Source organism: Panthera onca, chromosome B3 (genome assembly GCF_046562875.1).
Source record: "Panthera onca isolate mPanOnc1 chromosome B3, mPanOnc1 haplotype 2, whole genome shotgun sequence".
Classification (NCBI taxonomy): Eukaryota; Metazoa; Chordata; class Mammalia; order Carnivora; family Felidae; genus Panthera; species Panthera onca.
In genome coordinates this window covers 124,280,897-124,307,611 of record NC_138344.1, presented here as the reverse complement: position 1 = coordinate 124,307,611, position 26,715 = coordinate 124,280,897, and the positions used below count along the sequence as shown (strand labels likewise).

Genomic DNA, 26,715 nt, shown 5'->3' with positions numbered 1-26,715 from the left:
ACAGATGTGTGTACTGTTTTAGATGATTTTAGATCAGGGAAGTCCTTTCTAATATGAGCAGAGACCTAAATAAAGTGAAGGATTGAATGGAAAGTTTGTTCTAGGCAGAAGGATCCTTTCTGGCGAAGAACCTGAGGTAGAGTTAATGGCATAGAGAAGCAAGTAGGACTGGAGCTGAGACTGTAGGAAGGAGAGCTTTAATAGAGTGCAGAGAGAGCCAGTGGAAGTGTTGAAGGAAGGGTTGCATATGTGAGGACAGGACTTAAAAATGAGATCTACTTTGGGAGAAGGGGGAAATGCTATAGGAATAGCAATCTTTCCAATGTGTCTTTTGCTATTCTTTCTCACTCTATCTCCTTCTCTTCTTTCTCTAGTTTTCTGTTATTTCGGTTACCCTGTAACTTGTCATATTTATTAATCTTTTCTTAGTATATAGTTATTTTCTTTAGAGCACCTGTTTATTTTGAAAATGAACCACATCTGTTTGTATTTAGATACAGCCTTTGATATTGATAAGTATATATATATCAGTATCAAAGTAAGGTAAGAGTACAGGAAGTAATGATAACAGAGAAGAGTGTGTAAGTAGTGTTGTAGATCTTTTTAGATCAGAAAAGTCCTCTCTGATAAGATGACATTTGAATAGAGATCATGTATATATATACACACACACACGTACATATACACATGTATTTGTGTATATATATGTGTGTGTAAACATATATATACACACATATATATAATAACATAGTGTCCAAGAGCCACATACATGGTTTCCACATATATTCACATATGAAAGTGCTGGGAAAAGAGGTCATTGTTTGGAGTAGAACCCTTGAGTCTGTTACAAACTTGTACACTTGCCTAAACCTTATGGATTAGATTGCAAGTATAGGACATTCTGTTTCCCAAAGATCACAGTTTCTACTTTAGGGAATCTAAACAATGAGCATTTTCCTTTCCTTTCTCTGTTTTATAAGCCTAAACTTCCCTCTAGCCTGTCAGTTATGATTATATGTACAGTTCCCAGCTAATGCAAATAAGAGAAGATGCTGGTGGAAATAAGAGTTATTAAGAGACTTCCAGAAGTATGGTGGCAACATGAAATTGATTGAGTCAGTGTGCTGGTTGAGGTCACAGAGCATGGATTCTTTGAATATAGCTACAAGTCACCACCATCCACATCTTTTGCATTTTCTGTCCTATTTTTCAGTCAAAATGCTGTAGATCTAGAAGCCAAAAAAAAAAAAAGAAAAAAGACAAAATGCCTCTGTCACTGTTTCATGATCAACCCTAATGGGAAAAGAAAAGTTAATTAAAATCTATGAAAATGAATCGAGTAACCTTTAAAGATAAGCAGTACAATGTAGCCAGTGTTAATATGACAATTTGTTAATGGACTAGGCAGTTGTAATCGGTTTTAAAAATAACTTTGAAAATTTTTTACGTTTAAACAAAAGTTACTAATTAAAGGAAGCAATGACCTGTATGTGAGGCTATCCATGAAAACCATTTGCCATTGGAACAGAACACCAAAGAAAACACTCATTTAAGATTTTTCTTTTCATGCTATAATCTTACATTGGAAACTGTTTGGGTTTACTCTTATTTTTCTGTTGCCAGTTAGTTTAGTATTCTTTAATCCCTTCTATTTGCATGAGACACACATTTTAAATTCTCATTAATAGTAAAGGACTAAAACCACTAAAATCCCAATCCCACCTCTTCGTGAACTGGGTTTGGTGTACTCAAATGCCCTGTAGAACATCTGTATAATGCCTCATTTGGGGGAGAACTATCCTTTGAAAACATTCTTGGTCTTGTTTTTTTTGTTTTTTGTTTTTTGTTTTTTTCTTTCTTTTTTTTCTTTTTTTTTCCTATTGCCTTGACACTGACAAGGAAAGAAACTGATCTGGCAAATGAAAATATTTGTGTTATTTAATCCATGTGTAAAAATCCATTTTGTGCTGTTTTTCTACTTCCAGATGAAACAGTTGATTTAACTTATTTATTGGAATGTAAAAAGGACTCTGAATAAGAAGATATAGAAGAATTACTGTAATTGTGAGGATTTGAAGAACAAAAAGGGAAGATTTGTAATTATCTGAAGTGTATTTACCCTGGGTGTAAAAGAAAACAGATAGATATCAGAGGTGAATGAGAATGAATTTGTCACATGTTCGTTATCTATAAACAGTCCTAACAATATGAATAATTACTTAAACTAAGTGAAGAATCTGTTTAGGCTTCTAAAAAGTTTTTTGGGGGTGATTGTCGTCCATATTAACTCTGGGTAGTTGTTACTCATACAGATTGAGTATGTCAACTCACAGACAACGACTAATATGTAGAGACCTTGCAACAATCCGCCAAAGTACAGTGCTTAAAGATTCAGCGCTGGAGGGATCTTTGCAATAATCTAGGCTACTCCCATTATTTTACTGTTGTAATCACTGTGGCTAAGAAAGATTAAGTGGTCATTTTTATAAATCCATTAGCTAACTAATAGCAGAGGAAGAATTAGAACCCATGTCTTCTGATTGTCATTCTGGTGTTTTCCACTCTACTGAGTAAACCATACCATTTGAATGGGCTTGGTAGAAACTTGGCCATAAACTTGAACATTACTGATTGGCTTGTATAGTCATGGGTTTTGCCATTATTATCCTAATTGTCAGGTTATCCCAATTGTAGATATGACTAGATTCTTCTGACTTTTGCCAGAGGATAACTACTTTTTGTTTTGTTTTGTTTGGGTCTTTTTTAAAAAAAAGAATTTGTTTTTAACTAATCTGTACACGGGGTTTGAACCCACAACCCTGAGATTAAGCTACATGCTCCATTGACTAAGCTAGCCAGGTGCCCCAGAGGATAACTACTTTTGGAATAGGAAGTCTCAATTATTTCAGAAATATTAGAAGGGGGTAACATTTAGAAGAATAGTATAAAATGTAATGTAGTAAATTATAGTTATAGCTCCAGAATAATTACTTTGAAATGCTGATATTATTTCCCTATTTTGTATCATCTTGTTTGCCATCTAATGTTCCTCTCTTGAGGGACATATATCAAATCTGTGATGTTTCTAAATCGGCCCAAGATAGTGAGCTCTTAACCTCTCCAGCTGGTATATAGATGTGAAAACTAGAATACAGCAAAGTAGGAGTAAACGTTTCTTCTTTCTCTTATCCGCTTACTCTATGAATGTTTATTAAGAAATTTGGCTTTTATTGTTTTCTTACAAATCCCTTTACTCAGTAATGTTTCTTTAGCATATACAATATTCTGAGCTAAAGTTCCTGAACATGGTACTTATCAGAGTGTGAATTTGGTTACAGGTTCAAATGTATAACAATTAACTATAATGGAATAAATAATAAATTACTCTGTGAACACAGAAACCAAAGCAATGTTTCCAGGAGTATGAATGGTGTTTGGACATGGGATGGTTTGTGAAAGTCTACAGAGGATATTTGTTAAGCTGGGATTTGAAGAGTGGTTAGATATTTTCTAATTAGTGAAGTTCAGGAAGGACATTACAGATAACGTAAGGAGATATTGAAGTGATGATAAAAGATAATGGTCTTGGAAGTAAACTTTGGAAAGATCCTTTATAAATAATGTACCAAGGAGTTTGGACTTTATCTCAACATGGGAAATACTAGACATCTACATTTCACCATTCTCCCCTGCCCATACATTCATGGAAGACATCAAAACTGAATTTAAGACCTTCCACTGAGCTCAGACATATCCCTGGAGTACATGACCATACACACTCTAGGAAGTCATGACCAATCGGTCACTTATGGCAGCACAGATGGAATCCAATACTGTAACTATTTCAAAGCCACAGAACATCCTTGAGCAAAGAGTGACATAGCAAATGTTCTAGATTCATCACTCTGGGCAGTCTAGGGGAGAGGTTGAGTGATGAGACACTGAGGGTAGAGAACACAGGTAGGACACTATTGTAATTTGGATGAGAATTTCAGAACACTTTTTGAAATGGAATTTATGGAACTTGAAGATACCATTGCTTTTCTGGAAGTGTTAGTAACAAGTTTTCTCCCCATCGCATCCATTTTGGATTTAATAAAAACTGCATAGTGTGTTTCACACCACTCTGCTATAGTGATTCCTGTCAATTCAGATCAACAAAGGACTTAATTTCCAGTTATAAGATATGGGAGGGGGAGGGAATAATAACTTAGAGTCCGTGTCTTCAGAACAGAATATAGTATCTGAGAAAAAACTGGTCTCTATCCTGTCAGTGTGTGGCTATACCTAATTATATCTCTCTTGCAGGGCTCTCTAATCATCAACACAATTTATATTCATAATTAATAAATAATTATATCTTTGTACAGGCGTGATGAAATAATAATGATGATTACTATTAACTAAAAAAGCTATGTATATTATTTCATACAATCAGTATAACAGTTCCATAATGTTGGCATTTTTGTCCCCATTTGAGAGTGACGGAAAGAGGAATATGTGGATATGGTTATATATCCAAGTGATTCTTACACTAAAGCTCATGCTGTGTATTCTTCAGCACGTCCAAGGTGTTTTTATTTTTTTATTTCTTTTATTTTAATAGTAGTACAGTGTCAAGCCATATACTTTCCTTTAGAAATATGGGTTAACTATAGTTGTCTAGAAAAGAGAAGATGGCTGTGTAGGCTAGGGCAGTTACAATGAAGATGGATAGGAAAGGGCGGATGTTGAGATACTGACCTCAAAAAGTAATTAATTAATCAATTCACTCTAATATCCATTATCTATTATTTTGTCTAAAGCCATTCTGATTTTTTATTTTTTAAGCTTTTATTGAAATTCCAGTTAACATATAGTGTAATATTAGTTTCAGGTGTAAAATATAGTGATTCAACACTTCCATACATCACTTGGTGCTCATCACAAGTGCATTCCTTAATCCCTATCACCTATTTTACCCCTGCCCCCACCCCCATCAGTTTGTTCTCCATATTTAAGACTCTGTCTCTTGGTTTACCTCCCTCTTTTTTTTTTTTTTTTTTATTGCCTTTGCTCATTTGTTTTGTTTTTTTTTTTTTTTTTTAATTTATTGTCAAGTTAGCTAACATGCAGTGTATACAGTATGCTCTTGGCTTCAGGAGTAGGTTCCTGTGATTCATCACTTACATACAACACCCAATGCTCGTCCTAACAAGTGCCCCCCTCAATGCCCGTTGCCCATTTTCCCCGTCCCCCCAGTCCCTCAGTTCTCTGTATTTAAGAGTCTCTTATGGTTGTCCTCCCTCTCTGTTTTTGACTATTTTTTTTTCCTTCCTTCCCCATGGTCTTCTGTTAAGTCACTCAACTTCCATATAGGAGTGAAAACATATATCTATCTTTCTCTGATTTATTTCACTTAGCATAGTACTCTCTAGCTCCATCCATGTTATTACAAATGGAAAAATTTCACTCTTTATGGCTGAATAATATTCCTGCGTGTGTGTGTGTGTGTTTGTGTGTGTATGTGTGTATACTATATGCATTTATCTATCAATGGACACTTGGGCTGCTTCAGTAATTTGACTATTTTAAAAAATGCCACAGTAAATATAGGAGTGCATATTAACTTTTTGAATTAGTGTTTTCATATTCCTTAGGTAAATACTAGTAGTGGAATTACTGGATCATATGATAGTTCTATTTTTAATTTTTTGAGGAACCTCCACACTGTTTCCCACCATGGCTACACCAGTTTGCATTCCCACCAACAGTGCCTTAGTATTCCTTTTTCTCCACATCCTTGACAACATTTGTTGTTTCTTGTGGTTTTTTATTTTAGCCATTCTGACAGATGTGAGATGTATCTTGTTGTGGTTTTGATTTGTATTTCCCTGATGATCAGTGATGTTGAGCATATTTTCATGTGTCTACTGGACATCTGTATGTCTTCTTTGGAAAAATGTCTATGCATGTCTTCTGCCCATTTTTGAATTGGTTTGTTTTGTTTTTCAGTGTTGAGTTTTATAAGTTCTTTATATATTTGGGATACTAACCCTTTATCAGATATGTCATTTGCAAATATCTTCTCCCATTCCATAGGCTGTCTTTCAGTTTTGTTGATAGTTTGTTTTGCTGTGCAGAAGTTTTTTATTTTGATGGAGTTCTAATAGTTTATTTTTGCTTTTGTTTCCCTTGCCTCCAGAGACATATCTAGAAAGAAGTTACTGTGGCCGATGTCAGAGAGGATACTGCCTGTGTTCTCCTCTGGGATTTTAGTGTTTTCATGTCTCACATTTAGGTCTTTCATCCATTTTGAATTTATTTCTGTGTATGGTGTAAGAAAGTGGTCCAGTTTCATTCTTTTGCATGTTGCTGTCCAGTTTTCCCAACACCAGTTATTGAAAAGATGGTCCAGATTTCTGCACATTTGCACATTGATTTTTTTATCCTGTGACTTCACTGAATTCATTTACTGAATTCAGTTTTTTGGTGGAGTCTTTCGGGTTTTCTATATAGAGTATTATCTCATCTGCAAATAGTGAAAATTTAACTTCTTGCTGATTTGGATTCTTTTTGTTTCCTTTTGTTGTCTGGTTGCTATAGCTAGGACTTCCAATACTATGTTAAATGACAGTAGTTTCATTGAACTTTTTATTATGAGGATAATTTTCTATTCACATGAAGTTGTGAAACTATTGAGAGATCCCATAATATATAAAGATCCCCTTACCCATTCTCCCCCAATAGAAATATCTTGCAAAACTATTGTATAATAACACAACCAAGATATTGACATTGATACAGTCAAGATTTAGAACATTTCCATGGATACAAAGATCCTTCATGGTACCATTTATGGCTACACCCACTTTTCTTCTACCCTCAATCCATCCTTAACTCATGGCAACCACTAATCTGTTCTCCATTTCCGTGATTGTATTCTCCATCTGTTTCATTAATCTATGCATATATACCTTCACAAAGACCACACAGTCTTGATTCCTGTAGCTATGTAATAAACATAGAGATTGAATCGACTGATTTCTCCCAGTTCACTCTTCTTTTTAAAAACTGTTTTAGCTACTCTTGTTTCATTTTCTTTCCATACAGATTTTAGAATAATATTGTCTTTTATATTGATTTAGAGAGAATTGACAACTTTATGCTACGAGTCTTCCAGTCCAGGATCACAAGATGTCTCACCGTTGTTTTGTGTCTTTCAGCATGCAAGTCCTTTACGTGTATTGTTAAATTTACACTTAGGTATTTCATTGGGGGAGAAGGGTCTTTTCAACTGGTACTATAGTTTTTAATTTTGGTCTTCACATATTCATTCTTAGTATGTTGAGATATGATCAGTTTTTATATGTTTATCTTGTATCCTGTGACCTGGCTGAACTCACTTATTGATTCCAAGAGCTGGTTTTTATTTTGAGTTTTTGTTTTTGGTGGGTTTTTTTTTTGGCAAATTCTTTGAGATTTTCTATGAAGACTATCATGTCATCGGCAAATAGAGGCATTTTTGTTTCATTGTTTCTGATTTGTATACCTTTTATTTCTTTGTTGTATTGTATTGGAGAGATCTTCCAAAACCATAATAACTAAGAATTGTGAGAAAGAGCATTCTTGCCTTATTTCTGATCTTAAGGGGAAAACATTCCCTTTTTCACCATTAAGTATAATGTTAGTTGTAAGGTTTTTTTGTAGGTGCTCTTTATCAAATTGAGGAAATTCCCTTGTATTTTCTTTTCTGAATTTGTTTTTTAAAGTCATGAGTATTATGAATCTTGTGGAGTAGTTTTTATATATCAATTGATATAATCATATGATTTTCTTCTTTACCCTGTTAAGATGATAGATTATGGAGATTGATTTTTGAATATTGAGTCAACCTTGCATCCTTAGAATAAACCAACTTAGTCATGATATATAATTCTTTTTATATGTTGTTAAATGCTATTTGCTAAAATTTTGTTACGGATTTCCGCATCTGTATTTAGGAGAGAGCTGCAGGTTTTTTTCTTTATTTTTTTTTTTTTTAGCTATATTTTTGGTACTAGGGGAATACTGGCATGATGAAATGAATTGGGAAGTATTCCCTTTTTTTCTGTCTTCTAGAAGAGATTGTGTAAAATTGATGCTAATTCTTTTTTAAACATTTGGTAGAAATCACAGGGAATTCTTATGGGAGTTTTACAATTATAAATCCCATTTCCTTAACACTTACAGGCTTCTTGAACTATGTACGGAACCAGCTCTTTGTTTCATTAATTTTTTCTATTGTTTTTCCATTCTTAATTTCATTGATCTCTGTTATTTGTTATTTCCTTCCTTCTGCTGCTTGGGATTTATTTTGTTCTTTTTTGGGGTTCTTGAGTTATAGAATATTCATTTAAGACCTTTTCTCTTTTCTAATGCATGCATTTAGTGCTATAGATTTTCCTGTCAACACTGATTTGGCTGTGTCCTATAATCGTTTTATTCAGTGTATGATATTTTTTTAAATCTCCCTTGAGACATTATTGTCTTTGACCCGTAGATTATTTAGTGTTGTTTAGTTTCCAAGTGTTTAAAGGTTTTCCTGATATTTATGCTTAAATAAATCTTTGATATGTGCTTGTATCTATTCTGATGATTTTCTATCTAGTTGTACAATTGGTTGTTGAGAAAGGAATGTTGACTTCTCCAACACCAATCTTTAATTTTTCCATTTTTCTTCTCAGTTATATCAGTTTTTTCTTCACATTTTGTTTTTGCAGATTTGTTTTTTGGTATATACATATATAGGATTGCTATGTCTTCTTGGTAGATTAGCTCTTGTTATCATTATATATAATGTCCTTTGCTTTTTCTGTTAATTTTCTTTGCTCTGAAATCTACTTTGTCTCATACTGATCTATCATTCATGGTTTTTTCATTAATGTCTGCATGGTGTCTCTTTTTTCATTTTTTACTTTCACCCTGCTGAATCAGTATATTTCAAGTGAGTTTTTTGGGGTATCTATGTGGCTCACTCAGTTAAGTATCTGACTTCAGCTCAGATCATGATCTCACAATTTGTGGGTTTGAGCCCCACCTTGGGCTGTGTGCTGAAACTCAGAGCCTGAAGCCTGCTAAGGATTCTGTATCTCCCTCTCTCTCTGCCTCTCTCTCTCTCTCTCTCTCTCTCTCTTTCTCTCTCAAAAATAAATATTTAAAATTTTTTAAAAAAATTAAGTGAATTTCTTATAAATAGTATATAGTGGGGTCCATGGATTATATCACAGATTTTTTTTTAAGAGAGAGAGAGAGACTCTTTTTTTTTTTTTTCGGTTTATTTATTTTGAGAGAGAACACGAGAGAACATGTGCACATGAGTGGGGGAGGGACAGAGAGGAAGAGAGAGAGTATCCCATGCAGGCTCTGTGCTGACATGGGGCTCAATCCCATGAACCATGAGATCATGACTTGAGCCAAAATCAAGAGTCTGAAACTGATCTGAGTCAACCAGGCACCCTGGATCATGTCATGGATTAATGACAGAGAGGTCATTAATCCAATCTGGCAATTTCTATTTTTTTAATTGGTATATTTAGACCATTTTCATATAATGTAATCATTGATATGTTAGAAGTTAAGTCTGCCATTTTTGTTTATTTTTTGTATTTTTTATTTCTCTGCTTTTATTAACCCCACCTTTACTGTGGGGTTTTTTTTTTTGAGCATTTTTTTTGGTTTTTTTTTTTTAATTCCATTTTATCAGTTGTGTTTTTGAGTGCATCTCTCTCTGTGTAACTCTTTTGGTTGTTGCTGTAAGCATTACATTGTATATACAGAGTTATCACAGTCTACTAGTATTGTATTTTACCAGTTTAAAGTGTAGAAAATTTCTTTCTTCATGTTCTTTTGCCCTTGCTGGCCCAGTCAGTATAGCATGAGACTCTTGATCTCAGGGTCGTAAGTTCAAGCTCCCATGTTGGATGTGGAGCCTACTTAAAAAAGTTAAAATGTATATGTATATGTGTGTGTGTGTGTGTGTGTGTGTGTGTGTGTATGTGTGTGTGTGTATATATATATATATATATATATATATATATATATATATATATATAAATGTATGTACTATAAATATTTCCTCTATATGCATTTAGAACCATGTCAGATACTATTCAAATTTTTTTTGTCTTAACATCAAACATAATTTTATTTATTTTTTTATTTAATTTTTATTTACTTTTTGAGAGAGAGAGAACAGGGGAAGGGCAGAGAGGGAGAGAAAGAAATCCCAAGAAGTTTCTGTGCTGTCAGCAGAGCCCGATGTCGGGCTCAAACCCACGAACTGTGAGATCATGACCTGAGCAGAAATCAAGAGTCCAACGCTCAATCTACTGAATCACCTAGTGCCACCAAACATAATTTTAAAACTCAATATGAGAAGGAAAATCTATTGGATTTATGCATATTTTTTATTACTGTGTTCTTTCTTTCTTCCTGAACTTCTAAGATTCTTTCGTTTTTAATCATTTCTTCTCTTTTCTTAGAGAACTTTCCACAACCAATGTTTTAGTGTTGGTCTGCTGACAACAGATTATTTTAATTTCTGTTTCACTAGCATTCTAATTGTTTTCCCCCATAACCAATTTATTGTTTCTCTCTCACTGCTTTCAAGATTTGTTCTTCATATTTGTTTTTCATAACTTTGTCTGTAATGTATTTAGCATAGATGTAGGGTAGACCCAGGAGTCTGAAATACCTAGGAATCTGAATGCGGTTTAGTAGTAGGTGCATCAAGACACCAGCACAAACTTTTGTATCTTCCATAAATCGATTATTGAAGAACAAGTCAAATACCTAGGATTTCTATGGGCCCAAAAAATACATACTCACTTATAAGCATAGAATCAGAATAGGGCCTAAAATAAACTGCCTTCCTACCTATGGAATTTAAATAAAAACCAAACTTTCTATTAGGTGGACACACTTTAGAGATAGTTTATGTAAAACGAAGTATGATTTTATGCCTAGGTTTGAGCATATGAAATTTATTGTTGAAGTGGCGTTTACAGTAGATTATAAACTTCTCTTGCTCATCTTATTCATTGTCACATTAATTCCATTGACCAAAACAGCCCTGAAACCAATTTAGAACAGTGGCTTTTGGATTAATGTGTATGTTTTTACTTTCTCTGCTTGTGTTGCTAATAAAAAATGATAAGAATCTTATTTGTTGGCTGAGTCAGAATTTTTTGTTCTATATCGTGGTGGTTCTCCAAGCCAGGGCCAAGACTGAGATGGAATGGGGTAGATTGTTGTGTTGTTTTCTGTAGGGTAGCAGTTTTGTGGAGAAGAGGTTTTAAAATCTCTAAAGTTGTCAAGATGGAAAGTTTTACCAGCAATGAATTGGCATCAAATAAAACATGAGTACCTGTATTTGGATGTTTTACCACATACCCAAGACAGACAGTGGATTGTAAACCTTTCATTTATTGGACTATTTGGGCTCCATCTGTAGACCAGTATGTTGTTTCAGCGTCTGAGACAAACCACAGAGGCTAGCCATACTTTTTGAATGTTGTTCTTCATTTTAATCTGTGTGTTTTCTGTGGTCAGTCCTGATGAGAAAACTCTTAACTCATTGTGGTATATCCAGATATGTACCAGTGGGTGGCAGTAGATATGGCAGAGTTCTCAGTAATGTAGTTACCAATCATAGATGGAGTCTAAAAGCAGTACACTTGAAGGCTTTTTTTTTTTTTTTTTTTTTTTTTGCTTATTTGTTTTAAAATGCATCTGATTATATTTTCACACATATTCCTGATTTTAACAGGCATACTGAAGGGTAATTTTTAAAATAATAACAGCTAACATATAATTCTTACTATGTACCAGACACTATTTTAAGTGTTTTACATATATTAATTTAAAAACAACACATTTGATTATTTTTGAGATATTTTGGTTAATGTAAAGTTATATTATTATCCATTTATCCCATTTACATATATTAGTGTGATAGAATAGAAAAACATTTGCTGATAAACATTATATCATTAAGTGGAGGAACTATTCAGCTGTCAGCCGTTCATTTAAACAGATTTGTTGTTGTTTTATTTTGTGAGATATTCTGTATGTTGTGTGTTGAACACATCTTGCCAAAAACAACTGCCTTTTCCAATGTTTTAAGTATTTGCTTTCCATCAGAGCCACATCTTTTAATGTCATCTCCCAGGGTTGAGGAATTTCATTTTGGACAGCAATTAACTATAGGTCTTCTCACAAATTGTTACACAATTTGGTTTCACAAAGTTTCCTTTAAGTTTGGGAAAGCACTGGAAAATGTGTAAGCATTTATGACAGAGTTTGGAATAGTATGTCCAATACTATTGTCCAATACATCTTGAAAGGCAAAGGATACCAGTCACTTGTGTGCAGGAAAAAGTATTGGACCCTGGTCCAGTTTAGAAGCTCTGGGCTCAGGTTCATGCATTTCTGTTCACTAGCTGTGTGACATTGACAGAGACTTTTGCTCTTTGGGAACTCAGTCCTCATCTATAAAATGCGAGGAGATTGGATTAGATCAGTGGTTTTCAATCAGCATAATTTGGAGCTTTATAATAGCTCCACCATGGCATCACAGGCGTTGATCTCAAGATAGAAATGAAGTCCCAAAAGGCTGGCCCCTAGGTCCTCCCTTCTGCTTTCACCTGAGAAGCTTCCTTCAGCTTTTAAATTACTGCCTTTATTTATAATATACACTGGAAAGTGTATGTGATTTCATTTGTAAGACAGAATTCTACTTGTTTCATTTTTTTAATGTTTTTTAAACTTTCTGTGTTTTTTTTAACGTTTATTTTTGAGAGAGAGAGACAGAGACAGAGCACGAGTGGGACAGGGACAGAGAGAGAGGGAGACACGGAATCCAAAGCAGGCTCCAGGCTCTGAGCTGGCAGCACACAACCCAACACAGGGCTTGAACCCACAAACCGTGAGATTGTGACCTGAGCCAAAATCCGACGCTTAACTGACTGAGCCACCCAGGTGCACCTCTACTTGTTTTTAAAAAAGGATGAAAACCCTGGGATTAGGTTATTTCGATGGTCCTTTCTGTCCCTAAAGTATTAATGATTCCAATAACTAGGGAGCCAAAAAGAAACAGAGAAATTGGGCATTGACTTTAGCCCGTTGCTAACATCTTGAGTATCCAGTATACAACTGTGGGAGGCTAGGTCCATCATTTATGACCTCTGAAGGGTTGTTGTGTGCTCTTTTATTTGATTAATTTTATTATACCACAACTGCCACCCACAAAGATGAATGACATAGATTTACTTTTTAAAGAGCTTACGTTCATTGAGAATTTACATTATCTATTGTTTTTAGGCAAATGTCAGGACACAGAGTAATCCTGAAGAGGAGCATTGATTACTAAGTGAGATATAGAACCCAGAAGCTAAATGCTTTTCTCTGCTATCATTAATTCGGCATACTCTGCTGCCAGTGTTACTCTGTCCAGTGCTGCTGTTATAAATGTTGCTGTATCTGAAGCCCTTGTTTCTACAACTTTTTCTGTATTACCAGCTGAGTAGGGTTATAATATGGACGAGATATTTTACAGCAAAGATGAAAGGGAAAATCTACTCCTTTCTAAACTTAATCTCCAATCTTTCTATGAAGGGTCAAGTTGCTAGATAGATTTGTTGCTCAGGTACAGCTGGACATGATCCTCCTTTTAAAAGCAAATAAACAAGCAAACAACCTATCTGCTCCCTTGGCTACTAGGAACCAGAATCAATATAAAAATGTGTCAAACCTTCTTAAACAGCCAGACCACTAGTTGCAAAAACTGAAGGAAGTAGTACAAGACTGTCTTAGCCAAAAACATGGTCATGATATATTACCCTGAATGTGCCAGAGAAATGCAAAGTGAAACAAAACAACACAACACAACCAGATTCTCCACTTCTCATCCACTGATGTCCTGCTTTTTTAAATGGGATTCCCTCCCACATGACCATATGTCATAATGAGTTAGTATCAGCTCATTTAAATAGTTGGAGCCAGTCCAAGGAAAACACACAGGACTGCTCTGCCCTTTTCACCAAAAAAAATCTTTCATTAACTAATGTTGATGGAAGCACATTTAGCCACAGCAATTTGCATCGCAGTTGAATTGCTGTTTGTATTGAATAGCAGACCAGAGAATAATAAAGCAACACATGAACATGCCAGTGAGCAAGGGAGCAGAGCATGCTCTGATCATTCGTTCTAAAGCTGGTAAGAGCAAACAACAGCAAGATTGCCTGTTCTAACGAGGGGTGTACTAGTCACACTCTGTTGTCACAGCCTTATGTCACGTCAGCCGTCCAGAGGTCTCACCTACATTGTCTCATCTTGTGGTTGCCACAGAGTAGTTGCTTCTCAGCAGGGCCCACTGGCCATATTTTCTCGTCACAGGTTAATAACCCCGTTCATCATCCCAAAGGCATGTATTTGAACAAAGGAACTAACAAGTGAGCAATTGCACAGAGCAGTTATGTTGGTGGAGAAGACAATTTTGGGGATCCAAGTTAAATAGCAACCGTAGAGAGGCAGTAGTTAGGGAGGATATGGATATGAAGACATCGGAGCCCTGATTGCTGACATCAGAGAACTCCTAAAGGAAATCAGAGGAGTAGGAACATGCACAATTTTTAAAATAACAGTATGAAGAAAGGTACAATTAAGCACTGAGTGGTACAAATGAGAGCACAATATGATATATACAGCAAGAAGATTAGAGAACAAAGTGCTAGCTGTGGCTTTAGCACTAACTAGGTAATCTTGGGCAAATCATTTGCCTTCTCTGTATTTATTGTAGGATGAAATGCTTCCCTGTATAATAGAACATTCTTGCCAATTTCGAGTTCTCCAAGTTTCTGAATAAAGATAAAAAAGTTCAGTACAGCCATACAACCAGAGACTTTTAAAACTGATGGCAATCCAACTAAACCTAATTTAAGTATAAGTAAAACGAAGGAAAGGAAGGGGGGGAGGGAAGGGAAAGATGGAAGAAAGGACGCAAGGAAGGAAAGAAGAAAGGAAAAAGAAGGGAAACAGTTGGAGGGAGAGAGAGCTAGAAGTTCGGGAGTTTTGTGGGCTTCAGGCAAGGGTGGATCTGGTCCTCAGCCAACTCTTTGTCTCTTGGCTCTATTTTCTTCTTTACCAGCTTTGCTGTTTTACAGGTTTCCTTTACGCATAGTACAAAGTACAGCCTTGGAAGCACCAGGCTAATAAAAACTTGTGGCTTCAGGAGAGAAACTCTACTCATTTTTGCTTGTCCTGGGCAGGGTTTGTTCCCTTTGTTGTTAGTGGTCCATCCTGGGGCCACTTTGGGCTTGAGTTGACGCCTAGCTGGAGGGGGCATATATATAGGAGGATGCTGTGGCAAGACATGCTGTTAGCAAGTTAGGTAACAAGTGTTGGTGCCTCGCTGGTTCCCACAGGTATCTGTGTGTCTAGGCTGGGGGCAGGGGAGAGGGAAATGGTACCCCCTAGCTCTTTTATTCTTAGAGAAGTGCCCTAACGATCCCTGCCTGTCCAGTATATACTCTGAGATTTTTCATTTCATACTCAGGCATTTTTCAAACTATTGCTTTTATGCTATATCTTTGCAAGGCTCTTTGTTTTACTGTCTCTTTAAGGGTGGAGACTCAGTTTCCTCTCGCCCTCCAGGCTCTCCCAGAGTCCAGCCTGGTTATTTTTCAGGTTCCAGGTATTGAAGTGCCACTGACCGTACCACTGACTGAACTCCCAAAATTGTGCCCCTCTAGTTTGCAAAGTCAAATGTTATAGGAATTCCTCTTCCCTGTGCAGGTTCTCCAGGCCTGGGCGCCTGGTCTGAGGGTCTGTTTCTTTCCCCTCTCTGTGCACACTGTGTCCCTGCCTTCTGAGGATAGTCTGAGGACCTGTTTAGCTCCCAGTCTATCCCTGCCCTTCCTACCCTCTTCCATGTGGCCTCTTCTCTATGTTTAGCTGTGAAGCGTCCATTCTGCCAGTCTTTGAATCATTTCCTGGATTATTTACACTGATGTGGGTATTACCTAGTTGTTTCCATAGGATGAGGTGAGCTTAGGGTTCTCCTACTCTGCCATCATTCCCCAAAGCCCAGGAGTTCTATATTTTTATTTAAAATTTTTTTTTTAATTTATTAATTTTGAGAGAGGGAGAAAGTACGAGTGGGGGAGGAGCAGAGAGAGAGGGGGAGAAAGAGAATCCCAAGGACGCGCAACACCATCAGAACAGAGCCCAATGCAGGGCTTGAACTTACAAACCATGAGATCATGACCTGAGCCGAACTCAGACGCTTAACCAACTGAGCCAAGCAGGCACCTCTAGGAGTTCTTTATCTTATTTTATTTTATTTTATTTTATTTTATTTTATTTTATTTGAGTTTATTTGAGTTTATTTGAGTTTATTTTATTTGAGTTTATTTTATTTGAGTTTATTTTATTTGAGTTTATTTAAGTTTATTTGAGTTTATTTATTTATTTAGAGAGAGAAAGAACCAGCGGGGGGAGGGCGGGAGGGAGGGGGGACAGAGGAACCAAAGCAGGCTCTGTGCTGACAGCAGAGAAGCCTGCTGTGGGGCTCAAACTCGAACTGTGAGATTATGACCTGAGCCGAAGTTGGATGTTTAGCCGACTGAACTACCCAGGCACCCCAGGAGTTCTATATTTTAAATGCCAATTGTAGTAATCTCTGTAGTCGTTTTTGTTCAATTGTCCAAAATCAAGGGTTGCAATGGTATTAGTTTTGCTGGAAAGCAGCTTGATCTCTATGCATTTGGAGAAAATAGAGAACATAATTTTTAAGTTGCAATAATACTATGAAGTTCTGAGGGTGATGGAGCTTCTTTACATTTATAATTTTATCAAATCTGTGAGTTGAGCTTGACTCTATAGGAGATCCAATACCCATTAGTTATCCAGTAAGTTTTAGCTGTTTGGTGTTTGCTGTACCAAGCTGACTCTGGTGGAATGAGATCAGTTTTCTATGATTGGTTGATGAACCCTACTGTCCACCACTCCAAGTCCAATGTCCCATTTAACAGTGTAATTCATTACAAGGGGCCTAACTTAGAGAACCTTCTAATCTTGTATGTAGAAACTATCCTTCCTGTTCCTCGTCTTCCTGGGATTATCAGTGAAGGTGCTCCATCCTTTCCCCTAGCCAAACAGTAGTCAAGAGATGTGAGCGAGTCTCATTAGCTCCTCTCTTCATGGAATTTGGAGTGGAGTGACACAAAGATTAGAGACACCCAGGATAAAATGCCCATTAGTTCATGCTACTTACATCCCTACCCTTCAAGACCAGTTGTTATTCTCTGCAGAGTCAAGATCCTTTCTCCCAGGTATCTATTAATTACTCTTATATACTTCTAATAAATCTGCAAGCTTCCTGTACAGTTAACAACTGGTTGCTGTAAGTTAGCAAGTGCTGGGTACCAAACCATCCCCCAATTCCATTCTTTAGGTCTGGATTCTGTGAATTGGACTTGGCCCTGGACTCAACTGGGCAGTTTGTCTGGTCTCCACTGGGATCCCCTTCTGAGTCCTCTGTGGTCATCTTCAGGCCAGATGAACAGCTATGCTTCTGGGCATTTGCTAGCTGCCAGTTAAGGCAACCTGCAGGGCGTCTTAGGTGGGAAGAGTCCTGGGCTCTTGTTATCTAGCAGGCTGTCCTGGGCTTGTTCGTAGAGTTCCAAGTAGAAAAATGAAAATCTGCAAGGCCTCTTGAACTGTCAGTACAGATTGGCACAGAGATGCTTCTGCTGTATTCTCCTTAGCAAATCAAGTCAGGAAGCCAGCCCAGATGTGAGATGTAGAAAGTAGATGCACGTGACCTCTTGATGGTAGTAGCTGCATTGTCACAATGCGAATGAGTAAGGATTCGGAATGAGGAATTTTCGAAGGCACTTAAACCATCTACCACACTCTAAGTTGGTTTCTGTATTGTTAAAGAACCTGATAAGCCTACCAAAAACCCCCTTAAAAGTACAGCCTAATGCATGGACTTTCTCCTTTCTCTTTTTTGATGTAACTCTGATTATGGAAGGTTTAGGAGCCAAAGTTAACTCTTCTGTGGGATTCAGAGCAAAAATTACCTGTTATCCTGAATCCCAGTGCATTGTGTCTTGAGGGGATTGTTTGCAATTCCTCTGTAGCTGAATTAGCCATCCAGTCTCATCATCAGTTATATCATCTACCAAGTTTCCTGAAGTTTCAGCCTGTTCAGCTATGACCTATACCAGTATGACTTGGCTACTTACTCGCTATAGTATTGCTTCCTGCTGTATGTAGTATAGCACTTGCTAAAAAACATTTGCATTTGCCTTTCTGGGATATATATTGAATTTCTGTAAGTTAGTTTCCTTTTGTGCAGCATAGCCTCTTGGTGAGCAATATCAATCATAGAGCAAGGCAAATGCTAATATTAATGTGCACTGCTGTAGGTGTTTCTTGCCTGTTTTCATCCAACTTCTGACTCAACCCAGCCCTCTTTAGGTTTGTGAGATCTAATAAGATCATAGCACAGGGTGGTAAAGCTGCAGGCAGAAAATTCTGCTTGCCAAATATATTTTCCTTTATAGCAAGTTTGTAAATTAATGTGGGGCACTGAGATACCATAGCTGTATACATGCATTTAGACAGAACTCTCTTCAGTTGACTACCCTCCCTTCCAGCCACTAATTTCTCTGAGATGATGCCAAGCTCTTGGTCAGATGTAGCTTCAATGCTTCCCACCTTCTCAGCGTGAGATGATAATTAATATGACTTTACAGCTAAGGTGGTGTTCTGCTTCCATTAATAACACCCATTATTCTAAGATGTTTTAATTTGGTTATAAAAATTGACTCTGGAGGTGGAACTTGGCTTGGATGCTTATTTTAAGAGCAAATAGTTTGTTTCTCATTTTTCATTTAAAAAAAAGTTGTTTTTTTTTTTTTTTTAAAGAAAATGTTGTATTACTTTGGAGTTATATAAGCACTGGGCCAAATTCCTAAAATATTGATACGATTTTGGATTTGTAATTTAGTCAGTTTTATTCTCTGGTATCTCCATCAGAGTCAAGACCTCCCAGGGCTTCTCAGCTAGCTTAGGATTGGTAGAGTCCAGAGCTCTGCCCCATCCTATCAGTTGGGATCAGAGGGCATTTCTTTTACATTCCTTTTCACACTTAAACACAAAATTCTCTTTCCAGGCAACAGTTTATACAAGCTATTGACTGAAGTGGGTTTGATAGTGAGAGGCATCTCATTTTCACATTATCCTGATGGGTATTTTACTTTCTTACAGATCTCCTGGAGGAGACCCACAGAAAAGATGAAGAGATGGAATCTCTGCAGGTAAAGTAAATTCTCCCATAGGTCAGGTATCTTTGGGATAAAAACATTTGTTTTACTCTGTTAGGCTTTATTGTTATCACATTCAGACCACAATACCAAATGGAGTGAAAAATAAGTCTGAATTTTAAAGCCTAAGTTGGAATTTGCTTCCTTTTAGAAGTGTTTGAGAACATTTATAATCTCCTGAAACAGGAAGCCAACTCAGCCCCTGTGCTACTCTTGAAAGGAACCTTTATTTCTTGGTAGAGCTTAATGGGAGGTGCAGCATTAAGAAATGAAAGCAACATCTTTGCAAAGTCACTTCCCCCAGAACAGGGCTGATAAACGAGGATGAATTCAGGGAAGGCACATTCCAAGTGAAAGTCAAGACTATTCTGACTCCATGAATGTCATCTACCAATGACCAACTGAGGATATTAACACATATATGGAGCTTAAGATTTACCTTTTATGCCTCTTAATTCACTATGGATTTATACACAGTTCTCGGGCTAGAAAACTGTGTTTGAAAGATTACTCCAGAATTTTAATTGGCAGTTCCATGGCATGAGCAATTGATGTTAACTTGGCATCTGACAGTAGTAGTTCTCTCTTCCTTTTACATTGGGCTCACTTGCAAATGGATAACTCAAGAGTCTGTCTTTATTAGGGGAAACATAATCAGTTATATTCACATGACAGAACCAATTCACTTAATGTCGCATTGGGGATTAAAAACAGTAAATAGTTGGGACATTTAGAGTTCTTCCTGGGCCTGGAAGCTGTAAGGTGGGACTGAAGAGTGATTTAGTGAGCTAGCTTGAATGCTTAGGGGTAAAGATGTTTGCTTCTGGCAAATGAAGGATGGGTCAAATGAAGCCCCAAGAGCAAGGGGAATGTTCTGTAATTGGGGATTCTTCTAATTAATGGTGTATTTGTTAAAAGAAAATTATATTAATCTAAAAATGATGAAGAAGAGTATAGTTCTATATACTTAAAAAAAGTGGCATGTGTTGGCCACAATTCTGTACAGATTAAATTCTTTTAACATCTTGAGCTATAGTCAGGTTGAAAAGAAACAGCCCTGGTTGGTCCTGTCTGGGGCTAGGAAAAATCTCAAGTGTATACTCATCTTGTCTATCTCTGAGAAATTAATATCAGAGTTATGAAAAACAAAGCTTCTATGTATACTAAATATATATATTGAGAAGATAATAAAGTCTTTTTAAGGTTCTGTGGTTATACATTGTATTTGCCCACAATAGCACATAGAAACCTATTTATTGAGTACATAGTACATACACGGCCTTTTGAAATGACAGCACAAACCTTTTTAAGTTTATGTCTCTCACAATACAAATGCTGGAACTGGTAATCCTGTTAAATTTAATAGCCTAAGTTTCTGCTCAAATATTTATGAAGAACTGGCAGCATTTTCTACCAAAATGTCCAGCAAGTGCAGTAGAATGCACCAGCCAACTAACAATGGACATGTATAGATGTAGAGTATCCAGTATGATGTCCAGCAGCAGGAAAGTTCAATGTTGGCACTTTGTAGTGGCAATTAGTGCCCGATAGTAACACTCCATTAAGAACAAAGAAACTGACACCTCTGAGAATGTACAAGAGTACAGAGACACATCTCCGAAAACCTTTCATTTTAACACAAGGAAAATTCAGCAAAAAGACCTATATTCCTAAGTTTCTGTATTCAAATGGAAATACCACAGGAGATACTTTTGAGAAGACAAAGTATTTAGGCTGAAGTCCTACAATCACACAGAACTTTGGGGAGTCAAAGGCAAAATAGTTTCAAAAACAAAAACAACAATGGCAAAGGATTAGAAATTGACAGCTTTGAATTTTAATAGTGGTTCTGCTTCTGGGCAACTTTGAGTAACTCAATTAACTTTGCTGTGCCTATTTTCTCATCTATAATATAAAATCATAAAACTGTCTTCCAGAAGTATTTAGTGTGGATTAGATTATCCTAGAAGAGAGAGATAAATATTTAATTCCAATTTGCAATGATAACAAATCCCCATGTATCCAAATTGGAGTCAGTTTTATTTACTCATTATCATCATATAATTATGTATAACAGACATTCTGTATTTAATGTTATCCTCCTTAAGGATAGAGGGGTGTTTATCTCTATACCCTTTCCAGTTTTCTCCAAGTAAAAGACGTTTCATATATTCATTGAACAAATGCTTGTTGAGCACCAGTTCTGTGTAACACTGTACTGAGTGCTAGGGATACAAAGGCAAGCTGCTTCTACTGGATGCATTCCTGCCCTGGGAAAGTATCTGTTATATAATAATAAATGGTGTATAATAAAATATTTAAAAATGATATGAGAGGGGATATGAGTCACTGTGGGAACATATAATAAGAACACATGTCTTTGGTAGAGATAGGACAGGTTGGGTGGACATGTAGAGGGTTGAAGGTGGGTAGGGTGAGTAGCAAACCAAGTAGGTTTCCCAAAGGAAGCCAATATTTAAATGCTCTGGCAAGTTTGGAGGGAAGATTGGAAGAGTTTTAGGCAATGTGAAGGAAGTAAAAGAACATCAATTTCATGTTTGAGGAAGTAAAAGAAGTTTGGTATGGTAGAATGTAGCATTGAGAGAGAAAAAGCAAAACTATAGTTGATAAGGTAAGCAGAGGTCTAAAGAACCTCATAAAGGAGTTATAATTTTACCTTTGGTATATGGGAAACCAGTTAAAAATTTGAAGCAAAACAACAACATGATCAAGTCTGCATTTTTAATAGGTAACTAACTGGTTGTAAAGTCCAAAATAATTGGGAATATTCAAGATTTAAACCAGAGGGACCAGTTAAGCAGACATTTCTGGGAATCTTGACAACAGAGGATAGTGACCTGGATTGGGTGGTAACGGAGAGTATGAAGAGGAGTGGGTGGTTTCCTAGTATATTTTAAGATCTAAAACTCCATGGAACTTTGAGATTGGTTGTCAGGAAATAAAAAGGAAGGGTTAAGAATGACTCCTAGGTTTCTTGATTGGGCAACTTTGCGGATGGTTGTGCTAGTCAGTGAGAGAAGCGGAAGTTGATTAGTTCACTTTTTGATATTTTCACTTTAGGGGCCTTGAAACATCCAAGTGGCAGTGTCAAGAGGAGGGTTCATACCTGAGTCTAGAGCTCAGAAGGCGAAAATTGAACATGCAGAGTTTGTTGTTGTCAGATTGATCTCCATATCATGTAGATGGTACTCAAATTCCTAGGAGTGGGGCACCTAGCTGACTCAGTCAGTGGAGCATGCAACCTTGATCTCAGGGTCATGAGTTCGAGCCCCACATTAGGCATAGAGCTTACTTTAAAAAAAAAGGCATAGGAGCAATGAAAACTCCCCAGAGGAAGTATGTAGATTAAAGAGATGAAAACTTAGGCCAGAGCCATAGGGAACACTAACTCTTAAATTTCAAGCTAAGGATGAAAATCCTGCAAAGCAGTCTGAGACATAGAGAAAATAATCCCAGGAGAGCATAGTATCATGAAGCATGACAAATAATATTTCAAGGGCAAAATAGTCAATAAAACTGGGTAAATATTTGTTAAATTCTTGAATCTACGTGGATAAGGGGCTTAGATTTTAAAATTAAAATTTACCATACAATAAGTGGTAATTTCCTTTCAAACCTGTGGAGCCACTCTCCTCTTTCAGGTTCCCAAATATCTACTATTTAGCACAGCGCCTCACCATAGTAGGTACTCAGTGAATTTTTGTTACTTAGTAAGCAAATGAATTCCACATTGCTGGACTCGTATTTAGCACCAATTTGTGGTCTCAGTAAGTTCTACCCATTAAAAAACAATAACCATCCCTGTCCTAGAGTTCATTTTCTGTTAAAAAAAAATTTTTTTTTTTTGGTGGGGGTGCTCCTAAATTCTAGCATTCCTGTGTACACACACACACACACACACACACACACACACACTTGATTTCACTCTCCCTCCTTTTCTCTATCTTGCTCTGTTTCCCCTCCCTCTTTGAATGTAGTATTGAACCAAAAGGTCAGTAAGTGAGTAATTTGGCACGAGTAGCAAGAAACAGTGGGCAAAGAAAAGGAAAAAATGGCGAGGGAGGCAGGCAGCAGAGAGAAGAGTGTTTTCAATCTTAAGAAGAATCACAAACAATGGAGACAAACATATTTAACAGTGATTTCTAAAATACAGCTGGTAATTACCAGAATTCTTCACTGGAGCTTAATATTGTCTGGCTGGGTTGTGTGTGTGTGTGGCATTCATTTGCAGTTACATTGTTTGCTGCTCTTCTTAAAAACAAAGTATTGTCTTTGACCATAAATGTGTGGTATGGTATCAGAGTCCTATTTGCATATGGGTTTAGGTATATTGAAACAAGCAAATCCTTTATTTAATCCGCTCTGAGATCAGCTGAAATGTTTTAAATAGACACAAAAGGTAATCCGTTTCCCTCAATTTAGGTGAAAAATATTCAGTGACTGCCACCTTACTTGTGATGACTGGTAATGAATGGTAGGTGCTGCTATTGTTTTTTGTTTTCGTTTTTGTCAACTACCAACCTACCTGACTCACCTTTCATCACTTTCTTGCTTTGTGAACCCCAGAGCGCAAATCACACCAAAGGAGTACCCTGCTTGGTTACAAAAAGCTTCAAAATGCTACCTAGGACAGACAGTCACTAAACAGAGTATCTGGAAAACGCATATGCCCGCCTCATATGCTAACTCATTTTATGTCAAATAAGATAAAACCAGATGATTGTCCACATGATTTTTCCTATTCACTTTCCTCTTTTACTAAGCCATCTTCAGTTCACTTTGAGGCAATATCCATGTCTATAGATTGGGGACAGTAATAATACTGACTTAAAAGGACCTTAGAGAGGATTAATTGGGATAAGAAATGCATAAACCTTGGTGCCTGCAGGTCTTCTATAAATATTAATTCCACACACTGACTACTTGTTTGTACCTACTGTGCACCAGACATGGTGCTGCATAATGGAATAAAGTAACAAATGTCCCTTTGCCTTCCCAGAGCCACCCTCTCCCTCTCTCTGACTCTACTCACTCCCTCCATGGGCAATCATGATTTTAAATGAAGATTTTAGTCAGATTATGCTAAAGAGAGTGTTGTGTCTTTGGATAGCTACTAAATATAATGAAACAGTGAAAACAGTCACAATGTGGCGATAATGAAATTGATTATATGGGCCAAATATGAACATCAATCATTTTTTAAGAGGAAAAAGGAAAGAAACTTTCTAGTTGTAGGATCTATAAATGTCACAAATATTTCTAGACACAGTTTCTTTAGTATCAGTATTTTCATTAGAAATGAGCTGAATCCTTCATTTAATTAAAAGCATTGGGTTTGTGGGGTTTTTTTTTTGCAGTAATATTTTTTTTTCTGAGACATTCCAGAAGCTACAGATGCCCTTGAAGGATATTAAATGGCATTCCTGTGACATGCTGTTTTTCAGATGACCCATAATTATACTTAATTTCTTTCCCAGGTAGCTTTTAAAAATAGCTGGAACCTGCCATTTGAAGGATTTGATCTATATTTTTAGAAACTTTGGGGGAGTGGAGGGGCAGGTGTTTAATTTTGTTTTTGTCACTCCAGTAGTGCTCAGGAAAAGCATTTGAAATGAGTGGAAGGAGAAGATAATCTTTTCCTCAGCCATTACTTCATTTCAGCTACTTATGGAATAGCCTATGACAACATGGTGTTTGAGGAAAAAATAGAACTTGAATTTCTTAGTTCTTTTGGAACAAGTCTAATAAATATTAATATAGGGGAATTATAATATGCAAAAGAATTCCAGTGTAGAGTTGGCAGATACATCATTGGAAATAAACTGGGCAAGAAAAACACCAAAGACAAAAAGCTGACATGGGTAGATAAATCACCCTGGCGGAGGCTGGCAGGATCATGCATTGATATCTGAGTAGTACCCATAGATGGCCAATCCTCCTGGTGAACAACCATGTGATAAACTGGGATAATCAACAGACCAACTGGATAATTTCCACGATTTTGCTGTCAGTCATTTCTTCCTGACTGTAGAATGCCCACAGCCTGTACTTTCAAACCACATAGTGATTTGGGGATTTTAGAGATTACAGGTAGAAATGCAGAGATGGGCTGCTAAGAGTCCTTGAGTTTATTTAGAAGGGAAAGTAAGGATGAAGTAGGATGCTGTGTTCTAACACTGAATCTCTAGAAGAACTGAAGGATTGGTTAAAGCAATTCTTAAATTTCCTTGCAAGTTGTAATTTGCTTAGAAGATTCTATGGTACATTTTTAGAAGTCCCGATTTGAATAAATTGATAGATTATGATTGATTGTTCAAGTCTTTATTAAACTAGAAGGTCAATGCAGTATCCTGCTCCTCCTTAGGATAACTCATGAGAGTTAAAATGCAACTTCCATACTTCTGGAAATCAGCACGTAATGCACACCTACATATTCTTCCCAAGATGCAAGAATGTAGGCAAATCACTGTATGTCTGTATTTCTTTTTGTGATATATGATTTAAAAAAAACATACCCGTTTATAACCAATGACATAAACCATGCAAAACATGGGTGATTATGGGGGTTGGAGGATTGGGCAACACTTGCCACTTTCAGGGCTAGGTGGCTTAATGGCCCATTAAAATCTGTTTGCTCAAGGTAAAGAAGCTTACCAAGCTTAAATTCGGTATGAGGTCTCACCAGAGATGAAACGTTAGCAGTCTGTATTAGGGTCAAGCAAGGTCTCAGCCAATTAGATTTGCACACTTCCATTTACTATGTCAAGAAGCCTCAGGAGAACAGGGAACCAAGCTCAGTAAAATACATTCTACTTGAAACTTTAATGACCACTTAAATTTTATCACTGTATTTTACCAAAAATTCACAACTTAATTTTAATTCCGAATCTATAGCAGTAAAACTGGAAAATAGAATACCCTGAAAGCGAAGTAGTCTATGTCTGAATGTATGGAAGTTGATTAATAGACCATGGCCTTTGAGAATAAAAGAAATATGAAAGTGTGACTGGTTCTGTTTATCCAAAGAGATGCAAAGCACGAGTGTTTGGGATTCAGCAGCCTCCTTCCTTTGAGTCAAGCTTCTACAGAAGCCTCTAAAAACAAACAGACGCCCTTTGGAAACATTTTTAAAATGCAAATATAAAGTGTAATTTTTGAGTTCAAGTGCCCAAATTTTACTCTGTGACAAAGTTTTATAAAAACTTGGTAGAGAAAATGAGCCAACTGAGTGTTACAAATTTTATAAATTGTTCCCACAAGGGAGGAATTTATTTTATGTGTCTCCATATACCAGCCCCTTTGCAGTGGACTCCATGAAAAGCAACACTTCCAGAAAATATCC

At 36.7% G+C, this 26,715-nt stretch overlaps 1 protein-coding gene across 4 annotated transcripts in view; it reads left to right on the top strand.

Annotated features, from left to right (window-relative positions):
- Nucleotides 1-26,715, top strand: part of CEP128 (centrosomal protein 128) — a 383,456-nt gene that overhangs the window by 288,933 nt on the left and 67,808 nt on the right. For all 4 annotated transcript variants that reach the window (XM_060620442.3, XM_060620445.2, XM_060620441.2 and 1 more), the window contains exon 20: nucleotides 19,297-19,346. In XM_060620442.3, the coding sequence (XP_060476425.2) occupies nucleotides 19,297-19,346 (50 nt within the window). The remainder of the gene's footprint in view (nucleotides 1-19,296; nucleotides 19,347-26,715) is intronic.